The 22,000-nt window shown below is 32.5% G+C and overlaps 2 protein-coding genes across 3 annotated transcripts in view; both read right to left on the bottom strand.

The window, feature by feature from the left end:
* The window catches only part of LOC133175534 (large ribosomal subunit protein eL36-like), a 415,093-nt gene that overhangs the window by 188,854 nt on the left and 204,239 nt on the right, over positions 1 to 22,000 (bottom strand). The gene's annotated exons all lie outside the window — the stretch shown is intronic.
* Positions 12,928 to 13,695, bottom strand: LOC133178186 (BTB and MATH domain-containing protein 38-like). The gene is given in 3 exon segments (XM_061312935.1): positions 12,928 to 13,178; positions 13,408 to 13,440; positions 13,443 to 13,695. Coding segments are annotated over 3 exon segments (537 nt in total).

The following is a 22,000-nucleotide window of genomic DNA, read 5'->3' as shown; positions in this document are numbered from 1 at the left end:
ATATATATATATATATATATATATATATATATATATATATATATATTTTTTTTTTTTATTTTTTTATTTTTTTTTTTAAATTTATTTATTTATTTATTTATTTATTGCTATTGTTCTCTAAAGGAGCAACCTGCAACACCATACTATCTGCTTATCTAGGGGCAAACGCCGCATGCGGTGTAATTTTTTTTCTGAGGTTTTGATTAGTACAATTATAAAGAACAAAAATAAATTATTGCTCCTTTCACTATAATCCCTGTTATCGCTACTTCTCTGAAACCGTAAGGAATTTATTCCTCCAAAAAGTGTAAACACCCATTTTCATTGCATATTAAATGGTTACGGCTCAGTTAACATTGTAGTTATTGATTAATTAAGGCATTTATGTGCCTAATCTTTTACTTTGTTAACATATTTATATACTGAAAGGAAAAAAAAACGCAGGGTGGACTTTTTAAGTGAAATAAGGTTATATTTTTCAGACGTATTTTCCAGTATTCCTATCTAACACTAAAAATCATTTTTAATAAAAATGTAATCAAATTCTTATTTGATATTCCCCAATTATTCATGAGATATTGAAACTCATATGACGCTACCCCCCAAAAGTGAAAAATGAAAATTCTCATTATCTCACATGTCTCCCTCGCGCATCTGTCGCAGCCTTGATTCTCCTATGTATGGAGTTCATCAGTGTGTTTATGCTTCTACTAGGGATATTATTCAACCCTTCCGAGAAGGTAGTCCTTAGTTGATTGAGACCAGCTTGGCATTTTGAACCCTATCGTCCACGTAGTCCCAAAGATGTTTGATGCGAAAAAGATGGACTTTACGGAGACCAGTCCAGTGGATAAATGTAATTGTTTGCAAGAAAATCTTGAAAAACCCTGTCAGCATTGGGACGGGGGTTAACATGCGGGGGAAAAAAAATAGGCAAACGACGCACGCATGCGCGAGTGAGAGGAACACTAACGTAAAGTTGTGCACAGTAACCAAGATATCCCACTGACCAACTTTTATAATTTTTGGTTATGCAGTCAAAACATTTTCGCATATTTTGTTACCCTGCGTTTTTTTCCTTTCAGTATATATCGAAAACATCATAAACAAGTTCTAAAAAGTTTAAAAGACTATTTTCTTTGACTATTTTTCTATTGCGTAAGCAATTTTGTCTGGTGTATATTACTTACCACAAACATTAGTAAATATTCTTTTAGTATGCATCCCTTGATGCATTATTAATGCATTTATGCTTTGGGTAGACTTAAAGTTGCTTGGTAATGCACTTGCTACAAATTTTCAACATCTATATGTATTATGAAACATAAATATATCTCTGTTAGTTTATATTCCTTAACGAATCATCACTAACAGATTGATTAAGATTTACTTAATTTTTTTTTTCGAAAATGGATCTACATTTATAGCAAGTTCATTCATCAGGATAACTTTTAAATTAATTCGTATTTGGGACAGAAACGCAAAACAAGTATGGTCAAAATGGGATTTGTAGTTTTTAGGGGTTTTGACCCTGCTCCCTAAATGTTAATTTTGTTCAATTACTATACAGGGTAGGTAGGTTAGTATCTGAAGTCATGAGATACTTCAAAACATGAGTATTTACTCCTGAACATGCACTGAGTAGCCTAAAAGTTAACAGGATGATAATGTAGATAATATATATCTCAAATCACCTTTGTGTAAATTTTTTTTAATTTTTTCTCTAATTCCGCTGATAAGTACTTGTAGTCATCAAAACTTTAATAACATTTTATACAATTTTAAATCTGGAAGCTTCAACATTTTATCAAATGCCAAATTATGTCACAGGAGTGGAGAGTTCCATTCGCAGGTGGGACTTACTTGGTTAAAGCCTAAGAAAACTAAAACTTAGGATATGCCATCAAGATTCGTTAACCTCTTTTTGTTCCCGCTTTCACCGAAACTTTGGGATATTATCAATTCCAATAAATAGTACATAATGTAAATACTAGAATGCAAATAGTACACGCCTCCTAACTGCAAGCATTATGATTGGTAGTTTCTCCTTATCCCTGATTGGTTGCTCTTGCAACAGACTATTTAAGAAAAAAACACAAACAAGAAACATAAAGCTTGCGGTTAGGAGGCGTGTACATGTACTATTTATCTTGAGCGCAGCTGTCGAAATAGGTTGTGACGTAATGCAAAACGGTACACTTCACTGGAATTGATAATAATAATTTGAGATTGTTCATTCGTCCATCTGTATGTCTGTGTATCATTCTGTCTGTCTTTAAATTTTTCGTTTCCGGATAAATTAATCTAAAATGTCTTGGAGCTTTAACAATGAAATCTAATATCACAGTTCCCTAAAGCCTAAAAAAACACTATTGATTTTGAAGTTAAACTGTCACAGGTTAGAGTAAGAAATTAAGATATTCTGTCTGTGTCTACCACGTTCGTTTCCGGAAGATTTCAAAGGTTGTGATCTATTGCAAGTTTTATTTCTTTACAACTCTCTTTGGTTAAAAAAAAAAACCTCTATTGATTTTCAGGTCGAAATCAAAAGTAAAATGCAGAATTTCATACACTGCAAAAAGAACTTTCAAGATGATAACTTTAGTTTTCTTTGGGCTTTTTAATGCAATTTAGTATCAGTACTCCTAATGGCCTAAAATTAAAAAAAAAACACTATTAATATTGAGGTTTAAAGATCACAGAATAAGGTAAGAAAATGTTCAAGATTTTTAAAAATGATACTTTTTGTCTTTCTCATAAAAGAAACTCGGATCTTTCCTCAATAAAAGATAAAATGGGGACACAGTCCTAATTAAACTAATGGAAGGATGCCTCGCTAGAGAGGGTATTCCTATTTAAAATAAGTACTTCACGTATCTTTATTTGCTATTATTTTTTCGTGTAATATTCAACTTATTTGTCTCTAAAACCATAGCATTATTTTTCTAAGAATATACTGAAATAACTGTTTAATAATTTATGAACGGTGGATTGTTGGTTGACGAAATTAAAATACCTAGTATAAACATAGAGAATGTGAGATTAATATTATAAACGAACATGTCTTTCAACAGCAGACAGAGTTTCTAAAATTATGTTATATATTGATATCGGATTGGAGTTTTATAATAATTCTTAATATGTATGTTTGCGGTTGCTTTAGCTAAAGTTTAGCTCATGATCAAGAGACATTAAGGGGGACTCATAATTTTAAATATTTTATTCATTCTTTATTTACACAAATTTTAATGCTTATTGAACATTAGATCTCAGGTAAAATGTCCGAATTTAATTTTCCAGAGAACTACAGTTTTGTACCTGTATATAAAAAAACCTTACTTTACAAATATACACCATGTTAACACAGGGGATACCTTTTTAATATCATGTGTTCCATTGAAAGAAAAAGAAAAAAAGAAATACTTCAGTAGTAGAATACATTGTGTCAATTAACAGTTAATAGGGTCCCAGAAGAGGGAAGACCCCCCCCCCCCCCCAGAAAAATTATTATTTTAATTGTAATGCCAAACAAAGAGTAATGTTCAACCAATTAAATGTAGTGTGTGCCAAATGAATTAGGATAATTTGAAAACTTTTGTCATACATAGATGTAGTAAAGCTGTACACAGTTTTACAATTCGGGAAGATATCCTAAAATGTTACTTAGACTGATGTACAGAAAAGTTTCAAACTTTTCAGCTATATTTATTTAGTACTTTTATATCCTTACCTTTAAATGACATTTTCTAGATCATATAAAGTTCACAAAATAGATCAGTAAGTATGAGGTTTTAAAGGATGTTTTAATTTCATATCTCATTTTTCATACCTAAAGATATTTACAAATCAATGATAAGGTTTACTATGGCAATTCAAGTTACAACAGAAAAGAGAAATAAAAATTAATGGATGTTTTAAAAATTTAAAAACTTTGATGACTTAAAGATTCAGTACCGAATTGAAATTCGCAGTCGAATGCACGTTGACACATGTATCTGATGAATAAATTTTGTTTTTATCTGGAAAAGTCTGCACTGAAATTTGAATAAGAAACTGATCAAAGGATCACTTGTTCCGCTTCAAACTAGAATACAATAGTTTTATGTAAATTGAAAGACGTCCCCCATCTGAATTGATCATGAGACGATAGCATAGTGATTATGATTTTCTTTCAGAACACAATGTATTACAAGTACTTCCTTTGGCACACGAGTACCAGTCACCTCTTGTTGCTGATTGTGAGGAGTTTATGACAAGTATGTGTAAACCAGGAACAAGTATAAGAGTGACATCACTACTGGATTTCATCCTAGCAGCCGAAAAATATGATCTACAAAAGTTTCTAGACACAGCAGCGAAATTTTGTGCCGATGTAGATTCCGATCTTCTTAACCGGAAAAAGTTCGAAAGAGAAGGTTTCCTGTCAGATGGTTTTACAGAAACGATTGACAAAAATATTGCTTCGAAATACTTAAGAATAGATCCTAAAACACGACTTGCTATAGCCGAAAACAGATTGAAAACTCTGGAGATGCGTAATAGAAAGCAAAAGGACCTAGACGATATAGAGATAGATGATAGTGATATAGCTATTGATTAAAAATACTAGTATTTATTGGGATGAGGTAATTTATAATATTGTCCATTTCCCTGATATTCTTATGAAGTTTCAGACAGTTGCATGAACAAGACAACCAATATTGGTCCTAGGTTTATCTTGAAGATCTAACTTCTCTTCATCCAAGTATATGTTTTGTAAGAGTTATATTTTATCTTGAGTATATTAAAAGAATCTAATGATCAACGGGATAAAATTTTTATTTTGATGTTTAAACATACATCAAATTTCTACCTGTTATTGCGTGCTTCATATTTGGATAAAAACATTGAAGAAACGCAACAAAATCTGTAGCCTTTTTGTTCTCCAGTGTTATCTTCCTTTGAGTACTTTCTTTAAATCTACCGGAAAACATGGCGTTGAATACTGTAGAATGCTGGGAAAGGACAACTTTGTTTACGTGAATTTTCTGATCTTCTACAACTAGATTTATATCTGTTTCTGGAAAGCCAATATCGTCAAAGTTGCCAACACTTTTTGCACGTGACTTTGGCATTTCGTACGTACACTGGCACTGTATCTAAGAATAGAAAAAATAATAGTATATTGTTTTGATCACAATTGATCGACAAGTAATACTCCCTGTTGTTGCTTATTCATAAGATTTCATAATGTGCTGATGTCTATTCAGTGAACTTGTAAAGAATCCTGCTCTTCAGATTAATACATGGAAGACAAGAACTTGTACATGTGCATCCTTCCAATTTGAAGACCAACATCTATATGAATGTATCTGTGTCATAAGTACACATGTGTCGTGGATAGTCACAGTGACTTAAGTAACATGCACAAGTCCTATAAAATTCAAGCCAACAATACTATGGCTACCTTGTGTTTCTATCACTGAAAAAGAGTCTCATATCAATTTAGGTATTCTTATAACATTGTAGATGCAACATTATATTTATGTGCGTTTTTTATGGGAAAGACCTACAAATACTTGGGAATAGACTTTGAAGACACAGTCATCTGAAAATTTTGTCAGCATTCATGGTAAGTTAACGTCAGAATATGAGGGCTCATCCTTATTTGTATGGGACGCATCAGCTTTAAAATCTTTACTTAATCAATAGTTCGAAAAAAAAACCTGTCCGATGCAGCAAGCTAAGCATATCTAGCAGTGTGCACCCTTAATCGAATTTCCTTTCTTTTCTCAAGTTTGGTCAGACTAGGCTTTATTGGGGGAAAGAAATCTGCTCCAAATCCTTTAAACTGTTCAATTTAGAAAATAAAACGCCAGATGCAGCATCAGAAGCAAGTATGATAGTGTACATTCCTATATTCAACATCACTGAAAGTTTGTTTTAGGTAGGGTTTTCGTTTATTTTGGAATAAACCTGTTACTTAAACTTTAACCGGCAGGACAACGGCAATGGTAGCATAATGTCATCTTCGATTCGTTGAGGAGAGTTACGTTAAAAATGAATCTTGTAAGTGTTAACATTTTTTCTACATCTCTTTACTACTATAGTAACTATACCCTTTGCTACTATCTTGCTTAGGCGGGGTTTTGATCGCTTTTGACAAAGCCATTCCTGTAACAATGAAATATGTGGAGATAACGAACAGTATTCGAGATCAAAAGTCCGTTAAAGTAAATTCTTCAAAAGATACTCCATTTCAAAGTTCTGGAAAAGAAGAATTTCAAATTTTCTGTGACTATGAAAGTTACTTGCAGGCCTTGTCTAAGAGTCAGGATTTATTGATATTAAGTTACCTTTGTGCCAGGTATGAATGCATAACTTAAAGCAAGAAATTTACCATTCCGAAACTCGTGACCTTCACATTAACAAAATGACTTTTAGTTACGGTCAAAAATGTACCTTAGTATTAGGAAAAGAGTATCCATGTTCTATAGGTTTGAAGTGTCTAATAGATGTGTTTTACTTTAAAAGCTTTGGAAAAAGTTGAAATTTCGGGCAGACCAAAGGATGATTTTTATAAATTCTCAATTTAGATATTTTTTGCTAGGCAAAGAAATAGTTGCTACTTATTGTTGAAGAACAAGATGTTAGAAGCCTGATAGATGAACAAAAATCTTTGGCAAAAACATTGTCACTTACCATAAAATTTGTACAATGTAGATGCCTTCTGATTAAATACTATATATTATGCTTGTGTGTATTTAAACTTTCTATTGATTTCCATTATGGGCAGTATACAAATGCAATGAAGTAAAACTTTGCACATGAGTTATCATTTACACCAAAATGCACTTGATAATTTGTCAAAAGAAATAAAGTATGTATGAATAAGTCTTGTCTACTTCAGACATATTATAATTGGATATTTGGACTTCACGGATTTCCATACATATTATAAATGGATATTTGGACTTCACGAAATTCAATCATGAAAGTCGTTCTTTTAAAAAATCTCCAAACATAACTGTTTTAGAGAATATTTTCAATGGTTATAAGTTGACTTGTTAATAATATATAATCAATGTTGAATTAAAAATAATCACATGGACTAACTAAAAATAAGGACATTTATAAATTCAGTAAATGAAAAATATTTTATGGTTACTGTAGCAATTTTGAAAACATGGTATGGTTGTTTTATTTATCATGATATGTTTACAACCACTGAATGTTTTCCCAGTTATTTCTATTAAAAATATGTTGCTTATGTTGTTTATCTTAATTAATAAATGTAATTAGGCCATCTTTTACTTCAAACGAAAGGTCAACAGTTATACCGGTAAGGCTCTTCTATCATTGTTGCCTTTAAATTGATGACACTGTTATTACGTTTTATATACTTTCACATACTTTACATAAACAATACCCACGTAAGTGTTTTGATAATTTTCTGCAATATTGTAATCATATTGCATGATTTGTTTGCAATAAAGGAAGTAATATCATAAAAAGTAAATGGCTGTTATTTCAAAAGGTATCGCTTTAAATTCTAAAATTTATTTATCCATATTTTTTTATACAAATGCATAAAGCCACTTTTTCGACGTCTTTTTGGATTATTTAACTTAAATTTCAAAAGAATGTGGCTTTTAACTTAAAGGACAAGATAGGCTAAGACCCCTTTTTGGCCCCTGGTTTGGGGTGTCTTTTAGAATGATGCAACAGTCTATCAATAAAAACATCTTGTCACCCCTGCCACAAAATAAGTATTGGTTCTAAGGTATGGGATACACAGAGGTCACAGGAAGGTCAGAAAATATGCAAATTTCCGAATTTTCTCAATTTTATGCAAATTTTCATCAATTTTACAGCACATTTTGTTTCAGAAAAGATAGAGCACAAGCTTGCCTATCTACCAAATTTACATATTTCATACACTAGTATCAGATGCATCTTTTGTATAAAAATCTCAGATAGGCAAGCTTGTGCTCTATATTTTCCAAAGTGAAAAAGTATCTCAAATTTGACGAAATCCAACCAGAATTGAGGATGTTCTGGAAAATGTCTCACTTCTGCACCCTCTTGTGGCCTCTATATAATTTCTGAATCAAAATTATTGCTGGTTTTAAAACAAGCATCATTTAAAGTTCTTAACTACACACTATCACAGTTTTAACTGTGTTCTAATTTTTACATCAAATAAGGGGTCAGATTTGGCCGTTACCATACCTTGTCCTTTCAAAAGAATCTGGCTTTTCCTTGGAAATATATTAGTTATCTGGCGGCCACCAGAAAATTATTTGGCTGCCGCCAGTTATTTATGTGGCGGTCGCCAGAAACTTTTCTGGCGGTCGCCAGATAAAATACTTTTTCTTCCTGGCACCCTCCGACTTCTGTAAATTTCAATTTCACAAGAAAGACTTTTAGAGGGAGGGTTTTCTGTATTTTTCTTTTTCAAGAGAGCAGATCATTTAATATACCATATAACAGGAGACCCATACACTGCAATGTTCCTTGAATGACTCTGTTCTTAATGAAAAATGGAATTCCTTCAGATTGATACTGACGTCACGTACATAAGCACAAACATTAACAGAATTGCATGAATATCAAGTTGTATAGCGACGAAAACGTAAGCTGTAGAATTGAAACATTTTGCAACATAATCGTTCTTGTGATTTTTTGAATAGGTTTGTTTGCTTCTTTATGGGAAATACTCAAATTTCTATTGTGTTCAGTTTTGATGAAGAGTTATTTAATGCCATATGATGTTCCAGAAATTTCTGTCAAGATTAAGATCGGGTGAATGACGAAAGCGATTTGTACATGTTGTTTTTCTTAATTAATCAGTTATCACAACTTTTTTTTTTATCATTTAAATCGGGTTTTGGTTGAATGATTCATTAATAAAGTTTTATGAAATAATAACCGATTTCTTGTTGTCTGTTTCATTAAATATTGCCAAAAAGTAACTTAGATTCGACAGCTGTAACCACCACCTTACTCTCTTTTTTTGCTCTTTCAGGATTGTTTATCGAAAATGTAAGTAGACTTTTAATTAAATTTACGATATTTACATTGCGAGTGAAATCTAAGTATGTATGTAGTTTACGCCATACCTAGTGTGCCTCTGGTGCAGGTGTTTCGGAGTTTATTTGCAAATTTATTGATAAAAGTATACATGTGAGATGTATGTGTACATGGTGGAGTAAATCAATTCATTAATGATCTTGCATTTGGCGTTTATTCTTATTCTATCGTTTCAATTCACATATGTTTACAGACTAGCTATTATCATTTTACAGTAAATTCATATTGTGACTACAGTCATTGTAGTGAATCCCCGTGAAATAAAAATAATAAACAAACTCATTAATAGCATTTTCTTTCATTTTTTTTCAATTTCTTACAACTTAAACGTAAGGAAGCTGGATATTGCCAGGTAAAATAACAAGAAGTCTGTGAGCCAATAACACCCCCGCTCTGATGTGAATACACAAGTTCAGTTATGAACAGACACAGTGATAATCAGGAAGTTGACGTCGGATTTGTACAAAAATGAATCCCAACATATGGCATGCCTAAACAAAGAATATGTTAAAATTTCAAGCATCTGCGATGAGTAGTTGCTGAGAAAACTGCCACCCAAATTTGTTATGTTTGCTACGGACAGATGCACGGATAAACCGGAAGTTGAAATCGGATTCGTACAAAAATGAATCCCAACATATGGCATGCCTCAACGAAGTGTGTGCTAATATTTCAAGTATCTGCGATGAGTAGTTGCTGAGAAAACTGCGACCAAAATTTGTTATGTATGCTACGGACAGACGCACGGATCAACAGGAAGTTGACATGGATTTGTACAAAAATGAATCCCACCATATGGCATGCCTAAACAAAGAGTGTGCTACAATTCAAGCATCTTCAATGAGTAGTTGCTTAGAAAACTGCGACCATAATTTGTTACGGACAGACACACAGCTAGACAGACAGACAGATAGCTAGACGGACAGACAGACAGACACACAAGGGTAAAACAGTATCCTTCGGAGCGGGGGTATAAATATCTGGAGGTAGCCAAATAATTATGTAGCGGCCGCCAGCTAAATATAACTGGCGGCCGCCACATAAATAACTGGAGGCCGCCAGAAAATTATAAGGCGGCCGCCAGATATTTTTTTTTAACTGGCTCCTTCCGGCTTCCGTAGAATCGCGAATATATGATGACATCAGGGAAATTCATCTTAAAAATGTGTAAGGTTGTACTCAATCATTACACATTCATGTATATGTAAGCACTGATATGATAAATTTTGGTATGCATGTTATAATAATTTTATATCGTGATCTATATCAGTTTTTATATTATCGAGTTTCTTTTTATTATTCATCTCAAGAACTTGGAGTCTTTTTTCTGCTATTGCATACCGAGTTTTAAGATCTAATTCAAAAAATTTTGAAGAAATTTCCATTGTCTCCTGTGAATCATAAAACAAGTTTGTGAAGCTGTCGGGGCCACTATGTTCACTTGAGATATAACCGGGTATGCAAGCAAAGAAAATACTATTCTTTCTTTTAAATGCCTTCCCTTTGAGAAGATTAGAATCAATGTGGGCACAAAATTTCACCGCCGAATATCTAGAAATTTCTGCAGGTCATATTTTAGCTTGTAGAATGTAATCCAGTAGTGACGTCACTGTCAGACTTGTTCCTGGTTTACACATGCTTATCATTAATTTCTCACAGTCAGCAACAAGAGGAGACTGGTACTCGTGTGCCAAAGGTAGTATCTGCAGTACATTGTGTTCTGAAAAGAAAAAAAAATAATCAACATGCCATTATCAAATACTTACTTCATTTAAATAGAGCTTTTTTCCCCAATGAACAGTTGTCTAATTTTAGCTTCTGGCTACGTGGCACGGTAGTGTAGCAAATGATCACTTTTTGAGAATTTTCCCTGGGATACTCTGTACTAGTGCCATCTACTTCCAAAAATAATATATGAATTGAATACATTTAGAAACGGATGTAACCGTTAACTTTTATTTTCTGTTTAATATTTATTTAGATCATCTTTCACAAACCATAAGCCCCTATTCTCCTTAAAGTCTGTCTGAATTAGAAAGAATTCGCTTAATCTCATGGATATTAATAAGAACAATTGACAAATCAGAGCATGCACTGATTTTGATTTATATCATACACTAGCATACCTAGTAATGTTTCTGCCCTGATACAGCTGATTTTGACTTCCTAAGACAGCTGTTTGGAGCAAGGGCAGTATCGCCAAAAGAATATTTTTTGTATGTTTTTTTTTCAAATACATTTGTAAGTTGTTGCTATATTTAAGCTAATGCATTGCTATGCACTGTTAAAGATTATTGGGAGTTTAGAAATTTTTCCATGCTTGTATGATGACGTCGAGCGACTCAATTTTTTTTATTGAAAATCTAAAAAGTATTTGAAATAACCAAGAACAACGTTTTAAAATATACACCTTAAAATAATTGAAAGTACATGTAAGTCAATCTTTGTCTGGTCTAACTATATGAGATAAATCCAGTGGTGTTTTTTCACACGACATTTCACTGCCAGTATAAATGAAAATAAACAAATTTGATGTGCTTTGTTTCTTAGGATCGAGATCAGTGTTGGCTTGATGACACGGACCTCTGTGTAATGTAATGTTGAACAATGGGTGGATTGCAACCCGAATTCCCTAAAAGCATCTAGGAAACTCCACAAAATCTTTAGCCTTTTTGTTGTCCAGAGTTATTTCCCTTGAAGTGCTTTCTCTAAAGCTACCAGAAAACATGGCGTTAAATACTGGCGAATGCTGGGAAAGTACAGATTTGTTTAGGTGAATTTTCCTATCTTCTACAACTTGATTTACATCTGTTTCTGGAAAACCAATATCGTCGAGGTAGCCCACATTTTGTGCACGTGAATCTTCCATTTCATACGCTGTAACTAAGATTAAGTAAAGTTTTGCAAATAAAAGTCTCTTTGTCTGCTCTTTCTCATACTCCTTGGAAAAGTGCTGATGTCAGTTCACTCAACTTCTGGAAAAACCTTCTGTTCAGATTAATACTTGCAATAAAGAACCTAGTATGCATTCTGCCTAATTGAAAATCTAAAGGTACGAGGGGTCATCAAAAAAGTTTGTGGACTAGTGCGATAAAATAATTGCTATGTAGGTTGGGTTGAAAATTTATTAGGATCATACAATAACAAAAATTTAAGAAATTTTGAAAATTTCAGCTTGGTACATTGATAATTTTTCAAATTATCCTCAAATACGAAAGACATTATATGGTTTACCGGCGATATCAACGTTGGGGCTAAATTATAACGTTCGAAAACGTCATTGTATCTCAATGTTCGTTTCTTCTGCATCAATACCACTTTTCTACATGAGATCCCCTTGAATGATTACTGAACCCTGTGTTCTTTATGTGACTTTACAATATCACGAACAGCTGATTTCAATGCATAATGTTGTAAATTGATCAATACAAAAAGTAAAGATCCACACTTGACTATGTCAGATTAATTCCCTTGTCGGAGTTCAATTCTTATTGCAAGCAAGCAACGTCAAATTTCGACGTGACTGACTTTTGGACACCCAGCCTCAAATTCACCATTAAATGTATGCTTGTCCTCCCTGTGAATCCTTTTTGACATTTATAAAAAAACTGGTTATCTGGATGCATTTTATTTCTGTATAGCCTGCTGAAAACATATCCTGGGTCTAAATAAGTTTTTTCCAGGGTGATTCTTTACAGAATGTGAGAAAAAGACATCCCTTTTGGCGTCATTTTAAACCCCTTAATGTTTAGGCATTTTATATTAAATTTATAAAATTCCGTAGAACGTACAGAATGAGGTAAAAATTGCAAATTTTACGGAACGACCCAACACCACACGAGTAACTTAACGTGACTATCGGATAACAAATGCTCTTATCAAAAATGTGGAAATTCGTCGTATATCGTATAGGTTGCAATATTCCACTGCAGTCTCTAGTAATATCTTTAGCTCATATTTTTCGGCTGCGAGGATGTAATCCAGTAGTGAGGTAACTGTCAAACTTGTTCCTGGTTTACACATGTTTGTCATGAACTTTTCACATTCAGTAACAAGAGGGGACTGGTATTCATGTGCAAATGGTAGTATCTGCAGTACATTATTTTCTGCAAAAGGATTCATAATCGGAATCATATTTCATACATGATTACTAATGAATGATATTGATAATATGATGACTTTAGTAATTCTACCGTAAAATTGTGTTTGTATTTTTATCAATGTAGAAGTACAATTTTATATTGTATGGAGAAAACAAAATTAAGATTATCAAAAACTTCTATTCAGAATTCTTAATGGAAGATTGATTATTTTTATAACGACGAATATCTTTACTTGTTATACTATGCTCCATGTTGGGATAGAACATCTAAGAAATTCCACAACATCTTTGAACTTTTTGTCATGAAGATGTATCTCTTTTAAGGTGCTTTCCTTAAAATTTCCAGAAAACATAGCTTTAAATACAGGTGAATGCTGAGAAAGAACAGCTTTGTTTACGTGAATTTTCTGATCTTCCACAATCAATGTAACATCTGTTTCTGGAAATTCGGGAAGGAGCACCGGACTATCATTGCTTTTATTGGAATTGTTTTCTCTCTCCAAACTTGACGATGATGCCATTCTTACTTTTTTTTTGTTACCTCTGAATAAAAGAAGAAAATAAGTTATATTTGCTTTCCTTCCTGTCTTTTATTTCATGCACACAAACATGCATATTCTTTATCATTTCAAATATTCAACTGAATTGTATCGATATTTTAAATTCACAAGGAAGTCTGGAATGCTGTATTTTTTTTCTCTCACGACAGAATATATACAAAATCAGGAGGCCCATAGACTGCAATATTCCTTCTATCGACCTTGTATTTACTGAAAATAAGGGTACCTAATTGAACTAAACTATTATGGTACGATAACATAAATTGAAATGCATAAATATTCTTTAATTCACAATTGGTAGCAACAAAACCGTACTGATAAAGCTTTTAGCTGTAGAATTAAATCAATTTACAACACTATTGTTCTGGGTTTATTTTAAAAATGGCTGTGCTTCTTACTGAAAGTAAATTTTTATTGAGTTCAGTTCTCAATAAGAAGATTCACTTTGTTAAGTCGAAATTCTCTGATAAAGCATTTTTTGGGCCTGACCATTTTAAAGAATTGAAATAATTTTAAAATCTAAATTTAAAAACAGTTAAAAATTACTATCTACTATATGAAATGTGATAACATAAAACATTGGAATTTTTAGAAAAAGAGTTGAAGGAGCTCAAATCAATTTTTGGAGCTTTCAGAGAAAGTGCATATTTAAATGAAATATTGACTAGTACAAGGGAAAACCAGTTTTTGCGATTTCGAAAATCTCCAACTATAGTAAACTATTTCTGCAACACCAGTATCATCGGAAGCGTGGACATCTTGATGTCATCAAAGTTGTTCTCCATGCTTTCTGACCTTGACATTGCTTTTTTGTATTCATAAAATTATCTGATTGCAAACTGATTTATTACTGTCTTTCTTCTTGTGATTCAAGTCAGTATTTTGATGTATGCACAGTACAAGAAAGCTAAATTGTTCATATATCAGGATGTTGTCTTTTGGGGTTAAAGCAAGCAACTTGCTTGCTTTAACCCCAAAAGACAACATCCTGATGAAAATCACATTTTTAAAAGAACATTTAAATCACATTTGTCTGTGTGATATTTCTGCTAAAAATTAAGTATTTTTCCAATTCTAAAGAACCTTTAGATATCGTGTCTTACCTTAGGAGTATATTCCCTTTATAAATGCAATGTCTGAATGCCATATTGGTTTGTATTCAAACGTCTGTTTAATAATATAGAGATGCATTGAATTTAATGCTTACATAAGGTTAACCATTAGAAAATTACCTGTACATGAAAACTTGTCGAAGAGTGTTTGAAAATACACCTATAAATAGACTGCGTCTTCTGCAGACTAAAAACTGACACATTTACAATGTACTTTGTTCTTATTAATAATACAAATCGATCATTTATTAAGAAACGTTTTTTTTAACATTTGTATTTATTGTTTTGAATTTTATTCAGCCAAGATGAGATTATATATATAATATAAAGCTTCAAACCTTATCTTTGGAATTAAATGTACTCAATGTGAACTGATTTATCTTGGGGAAGCTAAGGGTTCACTTAATAAGGGGATATCGGCAAAGGTATGAAATAAACAATTGGAGGAATCAATATCTTTATGAAAATTTTAACGAGAATTTTGGGGGAAAATGTATTATTAAACTAGTAATCCCACTTTATGTACACTTATGTACACTACCCCGTCGACAACGAGAATACTAGATAAGGAAACTAAGCACTGCATGGTTGCCATAACCACATAAATATTGATGAATATTTGTAAAAATACATTTAAATGTAGGTAAAGTCAAAGAAATTGTTCATACACTAGACAAATATACATGAATCTCATTTGATTCACTTTTACCTCACGTCAACAAACAATTAGGACTTCATCACATTGAAAAATACTTGGTGGAGTGGATTCTTCAGCTGCAAAATAAAGCTAGTATCTTTGATTATAGATGTTGCCCAGCACAGGCTCTTTAAGTGTGTAGTAAGTAAGAAGATAATAATTCCAATTTAACTCGTTCGTTCCTTAAACTTAAATTAGGCAACAAAGGAATAGATGGTGTGAACATTAGTACTTGTAACAGTCTTAATCATAAACAAGATGTGTTTGTGAAACACTGATGCCCCCGTATGGCAGCTTATGGCGAAGGTTAAAGTTTCTTCAAATGCAAGTCAAAATCCAAGCCAAAAGATAAGAAATGTTGATACCCAAAGAAAGGTCTTGTCTCAAGGAATACACCTATGAAATTTGAAAGACCTAGATACAACTGTTCAGAAGTTATGGCGAAGGTTAAAGTTTTTTGAATAAAAGTCAAACGTCAAGGTCAAGGTCAAAGTGGTTGGTATCCAAAGGAAGATCTTGTCACAAGGATTACATATGTGAAGTATGAAAGCCCTAGCACCAACCATTCAAAAGTTATGGCCAAGGTTAAAGTTTTTCAAAAGTAGGTCAAACTCCTAGGTCAAGGTCAAAGGGTCAAATAGGTTGGTATCCAAAGGAAGGTCTTGTCACAAGGATTACATATGTGAAGTATGAAAGCCCTAGCATCAACCATTCAAAAGTTATGGCCAAGGTTAAAGTTTTTCAAAAGTAGGTCAAACTCCTAGGTCAAGGTCAAAAGGTCAAAGTGGTGGTTGGTATCCAAAGGAAGGTCTTGTCGCAAGGATTACATATGTGAAGTATGAAAGCCCTAGCTCCAACCATTCAAAAGTTATGGCCAAGGTTAAAGTTTTTCAAAAGTAGGTCAAACTCCTAGGTCAAGGTCAAAGGGTGAAAGTGGTTGATATCCAGAGGAAGGTCTTGTCACAAGGAATACACATGTGAAGTTTGAAACCCTAAGCACCGACTGTTCAAAAGTTATGGCCAAGGTTAAAGTTTTTCAAAAGTAGGTCAAACTCCAAGGTCAAGGTCAAAAGGTCAAAGTTGTTGGTATCCAAAGGAAGGCCTTGTCACAAAGAATACACATGTGAAGTTTGAAACCCCAAGCACCAAGTGTTCAGAAGTTATGGCTAAGGTTAAAGTCTCATAAAATTTTGCAAAAGTAGGTCAAACTCCAAGGTCAAGGTCAAAAGGTCAAATATGATGGTACCCAAAGAAAGGTCTTGTCACAAGGAATACACATGTGAAATATGAAAGTCATAGCTCCAACCAATCAAAAGTTATGGGCAAGGTTAAAGTTGACAACAGACAAACAGACAAACGGACAAACAGACAAACAGACAAACGGACAAACAGACAAACAGATAAACAGACAAACAGACAGACAGGACAAAAACAATATACCCCCGGGATCTTTCGATCCGGGGGCATAAAAAGTTCAGTCTTGCATTCCTTCACATTTCAACTTGCAGTATACACCCTGCATTTCATGTTTTCCTAAACTGTAGATTCTGAACTTTTCAATTATAATCAAACCAGTGCCTAGATATTAAACATTTAGAACAAATTCCCCTTGCGTGTTCTTGTTCGTCCTCTTCTTTTAACTATAGTCCTGCTGGACACGCCATTATTGGTGAAAGTTAAAAATGATGACCTAAAAGCAATTATTTGAAAAGGCCTTAATACAGAGAGCCCCGATCTTTTAATTGGCGAGTGAACTTCATTTCTTATTTTTCTCATAGAAAGATACATTCCTTAGTAAAATCAGAGTATTAATTGCTTAACAAAGACAGAATTTGACATAACTTAGACAAATACATTCAACATACGACAGAATTAAAAAGTTTTCACCAAAATAATCAATTTCACCATGCCCAATTTTGTTCGTTTTTCCGACCTATGCGGTCCAAACCAAGGTCCACGCAGACGCTAAACATAGAAAAATAACCGGAGTGGCCTTACTCTTCCAATATTTGTGATCCTTCCAATGTCATTATGACCTTTAGTTCAGGTCAAAGCATTATCTCCAGTCGTAACATACATTTGTACCAAGAAATGTTGAGTCTTTGAGGTCTCTTACTCATATCAAAAGTTTTAGAAATGCTGAAGATGCAGATAGATTTAAGGACTAGATGACAAGCAAAAGCAAGATGTAAGAGAGGAATCTTTCTTATTTTGGGGGGAGGGGGGATAAAAAACTATAAAAAGATTACCAAAAGTTTGCAAAACCAAATGCTTTTTGATAATGCATAATATATCCTGCATAGCCGTATTTAAACATTTTTGTTAATTTTTCCATAGAGGCAATATACAAATGTATTGAATTGAATCACTGCGCATGGAGTATCAGTTACACCAATCTGCACGTTAATTTGTAGAAAAACATTCTAAAGTTTGATGTCTTTTAGACTAAAGAATGTGATATGTTTAAATGAATTGTTTCCTTTCTTTGAGATGAAATTCATTACAATGTTACATGTATATAAGTGGATGGCGTTCTAATCTATAATGATATTATTTTATAATCAGCCAACTACCAAGTGAATTTCATGACGTAAATGCAAGGTCCGCAAATAATTTTTTTTTTTTACATTTCTGTATGGTATTGACATTCAATGATAATATTAAACTCGTTTCAAAGGGGCTTGGACGCAGATTTGAAGTTAATGTTTTCTGAAATTGCCAGTATAAGATCATGACTTATGTGATGCTTGAGCACTTCACGCCGAAATATGATAAAAGCGTGTTTAGAAACTTCTTTTATCTGGAAATTATTAAAACTACGAATTTCGGAAAGAGTTTGATTGACACATATATCCTTGCACTATCAAGAAGTAAACTTTATCCTTAATACTTAAGAAAAATAGAAATTTTGTTGTGTATTAATAAAAATATTGAAACTTCTTTAATCCAGAAAATTCAGAGTAGAAATGTGAGAAAGCAAAACCAACTCACCAGTATTGTCAGTCCGTGATCAGTGATGTGTACAGAGTAAACAAATTGGACACACCTGGTAAAACGTAAATATAAACGATTACAGAGCTCGTGCCCTGTTCACAAACACAGATGTTTGACGTGATTTAAAGAGGAATGTCGTTGTAATTGAGAATATTCATGAAAGTTCAATTCATTTAACTGAGTTTACTTTTTGTATAAACGAGGAAATTCAGCCTGCAACTGTGTCCAGGCCCCTTTAAATAAGTATGATTTCGTGACTGATTTTAAAAAAAAGAGAACTTACAACATATCATTTCTAGCGACATTAACTTTGAGTGAAATAATAATGAAAAACTAAGATAACTTTAAAAATGAGATCAACAATAGGTGTATCATAGAAGACAAAGCATATTGCATAAATCCAAATCTTTCTTTTATGGTGCGCTGTTCTTCATTAAAAAAAAACTGCAGAATATTAATCTTTTACTATGAAATTATTCCGAATCAGCAGCGATTGTACAAAAATAGAGAACCTGGTTTCTTCAAGTTCCTTAATACTTAGAAAGTTAAAGATAATAGCTTACAAGTTGTAAAATTTATATTTTTATGTAAAATTTGTATTGTTCAGTTAAGAAATTACTAGAAATTGAATACAAGTAGTATATGTATCAATGTTTTTATCATATCGTCGGTATTTTGACCAACTTTTAGTTGTTTTTTTTTTAAAAGGATCAGAATTATTTACACTAATAAGAATCCATCTTCACGAGGCAATTTCGATCAACAGATAATGTAATTTTCTAGGATTCTTAAAAAAGGGATTAAGTCTTAGTATTTGGCAAATACAGACTCAGTCATGGTAGCTATTTAGAATGGCCGCAAAACATTATTGCGAGATAGGATGTTTGCAAATAAGTGGTTATTATTTGATTTAAATATATAAATGTTTATGTACAAAAATTGGAATAATTTAAAATAGAGAGGCCTGTTGATAAAAACAAAAAAGGTTGATGGATATTGTAACTCCCCCCCCCCCCCCAAAAAAAAAAGAAGAGTGGTGGTGCAATAAAAATTGATCAGTTTTTGAAAAAAAGATCATTTATAATCAGCACTAAGTTTGTAAGTACTCTAGTCTGTAAACATGAGCTTTTTGCAACTGCTTATTAGTAATATATTTTCCTTACTGTTTATAAAAACCATAACACTGTTCACGCTGTTTAACACTATTTATCTATTAATTTGAAGCAATGAATGCAATTTACTTCATAACCAACGAGATCCGGATTTTAAAGCCATCTGTTATTCTTTTTTAAAATCCTAAGGAAATTCGTTACATGGCCGTAGGAACCGGGGGGGGGGGGCACGGGGGGCCGTGCCCCCCCCCAATAATTTTGCCGATATATAGATTACTATAGTAAACATAGATACTATAAGCATGTGCCCCCTCAATAAAACCGCCTGATGACCTTTTTTTTTTTTTTTTTTTTTTTTTTTTGCTTGTCAGAAAATTTTTGGTAGTGCCCCCTCAACTGTCAACTGAAAAATGTTTGGCTGTGCCCCCTCAAACTGAAATTGCTTCCTACGGGCCTGTCGTTCATGGTTCTTTCATAAATGAATTGCACGGATTCATAAGCAATATCGTTGGCAATCTAATAGCGAAAGTTTTAATTATGAAAAACAAGATGCCTTTAATTTTTTATCGCACACTTCCCTAATTTATTTACAATTTACAACCTGTATATGGTGTTTGTATCCTCCAACTGTTACGAGACGCAAGATTTAACATGTGATCAATTTCTTAACTGAAAAAAAAAGTTTACTGACAAATAACTTGATCTTACAATGGTATCAAAAATCTGGTTTAAAGTCAACATTATGCAAATTCTATGTTCAGTACTTCTACTATACAACTTGTCTTTAGATCGAATGTTGACTGATATTTCAAATACAAATTGGTTGGTTAATTCGTTTATACAGGGATACACGATTGTTGGACCACTTACGGTGTTACATATATTTTAGCAATGTTGTAATCATTCATCCCAGTATAAACACAAAAAAGCATTTTATTTTTTCAAATAATAGCCTTTATTTTCTTAATAGGACTTGTTTGCTATAAAAAAGTCATAACAATAAAACGTAAATGGCTGTCATTATAAACGATGACAGTCAAAATACTTCACCTTCTACAAGTAGTCATATATATTTGATTACATATTTTGGGATGACTTAATAACCATCTCTTGAACATAAAGGTTATAGAAGGTTTGCTTTAATTGAAAATGGAAATGAAGATGGCATGACCATGACAAAGGTGCCTTCCAAACACCTCGGATGTAGAAATTGAAAAGGCTGATTATCCAAATATATTTATGTCTGCTTGCCTTTCCAACCACAATCAAACAACAACATAACTCCTCTTTAAAGAATAAAAATGATCATTTATTGAAATATGCAACAAATGACAGTAAATCAAAAGCACAGTATAAAAACATGTACAAAAGTAACTAAAGTTATATACATCAACTCAAAAGTTAAGACACAAATTAAATTAAGTTTGAACCTGAGAGCAACAACGAGTTATATCAAATGACTAGATACAATTATGGCATGATTGACATAAAATATAACCCTCAATGCTCAATGGCCCTCAGTACCGAGTATAGGTCTAAATCTGCAGAACTCCACCGGCAACTGGTTGCTTCTCAACATGAGTGAAAAAGTAAAACAAAAAAAACTCTTAAGAAAAAGTTTGTCTAAAGGCCCTATTGAGTTCCTGTAGAGGAAGATAAAGGGGTATATCCAAAACACAAATAAAATTATGTCGAAGAAAAAAAGAATAAAAACGTATAAATTCTATTAAAAATATAATTTATTGTTTTTTTTATATATTGCATCATTCAAAATTTTTATTTTCTTTATATTTATGAATTTAAGAGAATTTACTCCTCAGGAAAGATGCATATGTAGTAGTCTTTGAAATTTTCGGATCGTAATCCCATTTATGATTAAAAGTGTTTCAATGAGTGAGAGCGAAATATTTGTCAGATATACAGACAAATGAAGATATATTCTGCCTCTGATTTAAAACTTGAAATTTCATCATTGGTCGAGAAGAATATTGTAAGCTCCCTACGGATGGCCATATACAATGTACTTACGCAGCATTTTTCAAGGCCCCTCCTTAATTCTTGATTCATGTTTCTCAGTAGGGACAAGGCTTGATATCACAATATGGTAAGGATATGACAGTATGGTAAGCAAACATCTATACTGCATATATATATATATATATATATATATATATATATATATATATATATATATATATATATATATATATATATATATATATATATATATATATATATGAAATTATTATAATAATCTTCATAACAATTTTGTGATATTGTAAATTTTGTTTAACTGCCACCCAGTAAATCTCAAAATTTTCAACATGATATTATCCTAAGCATGCATATGC

Source organism: Saccostrea echinata, unplaced genomic scaffold, assembly GCF_033153115.1.
Source record: "Saccostrea echinata isolate AGI-Se365-2 ecotype Australia unplaced genomic scaffold, CSIRO_AGI_Sech_v1 ptg000002l, whole genome shotgun sequence".
In the NCBI taxonomy this organism is placed as follows: Eukaryota; Metazoa; Mollusca; class Bivalvia; order Ostreida; family Ostreidae; genus Saccostrea; species Saccostrea echinata.
Note: the sequence above shows the minus strand (reverse complement) of the source record. Positions and strands in the feature narration are given on the sequence as shown.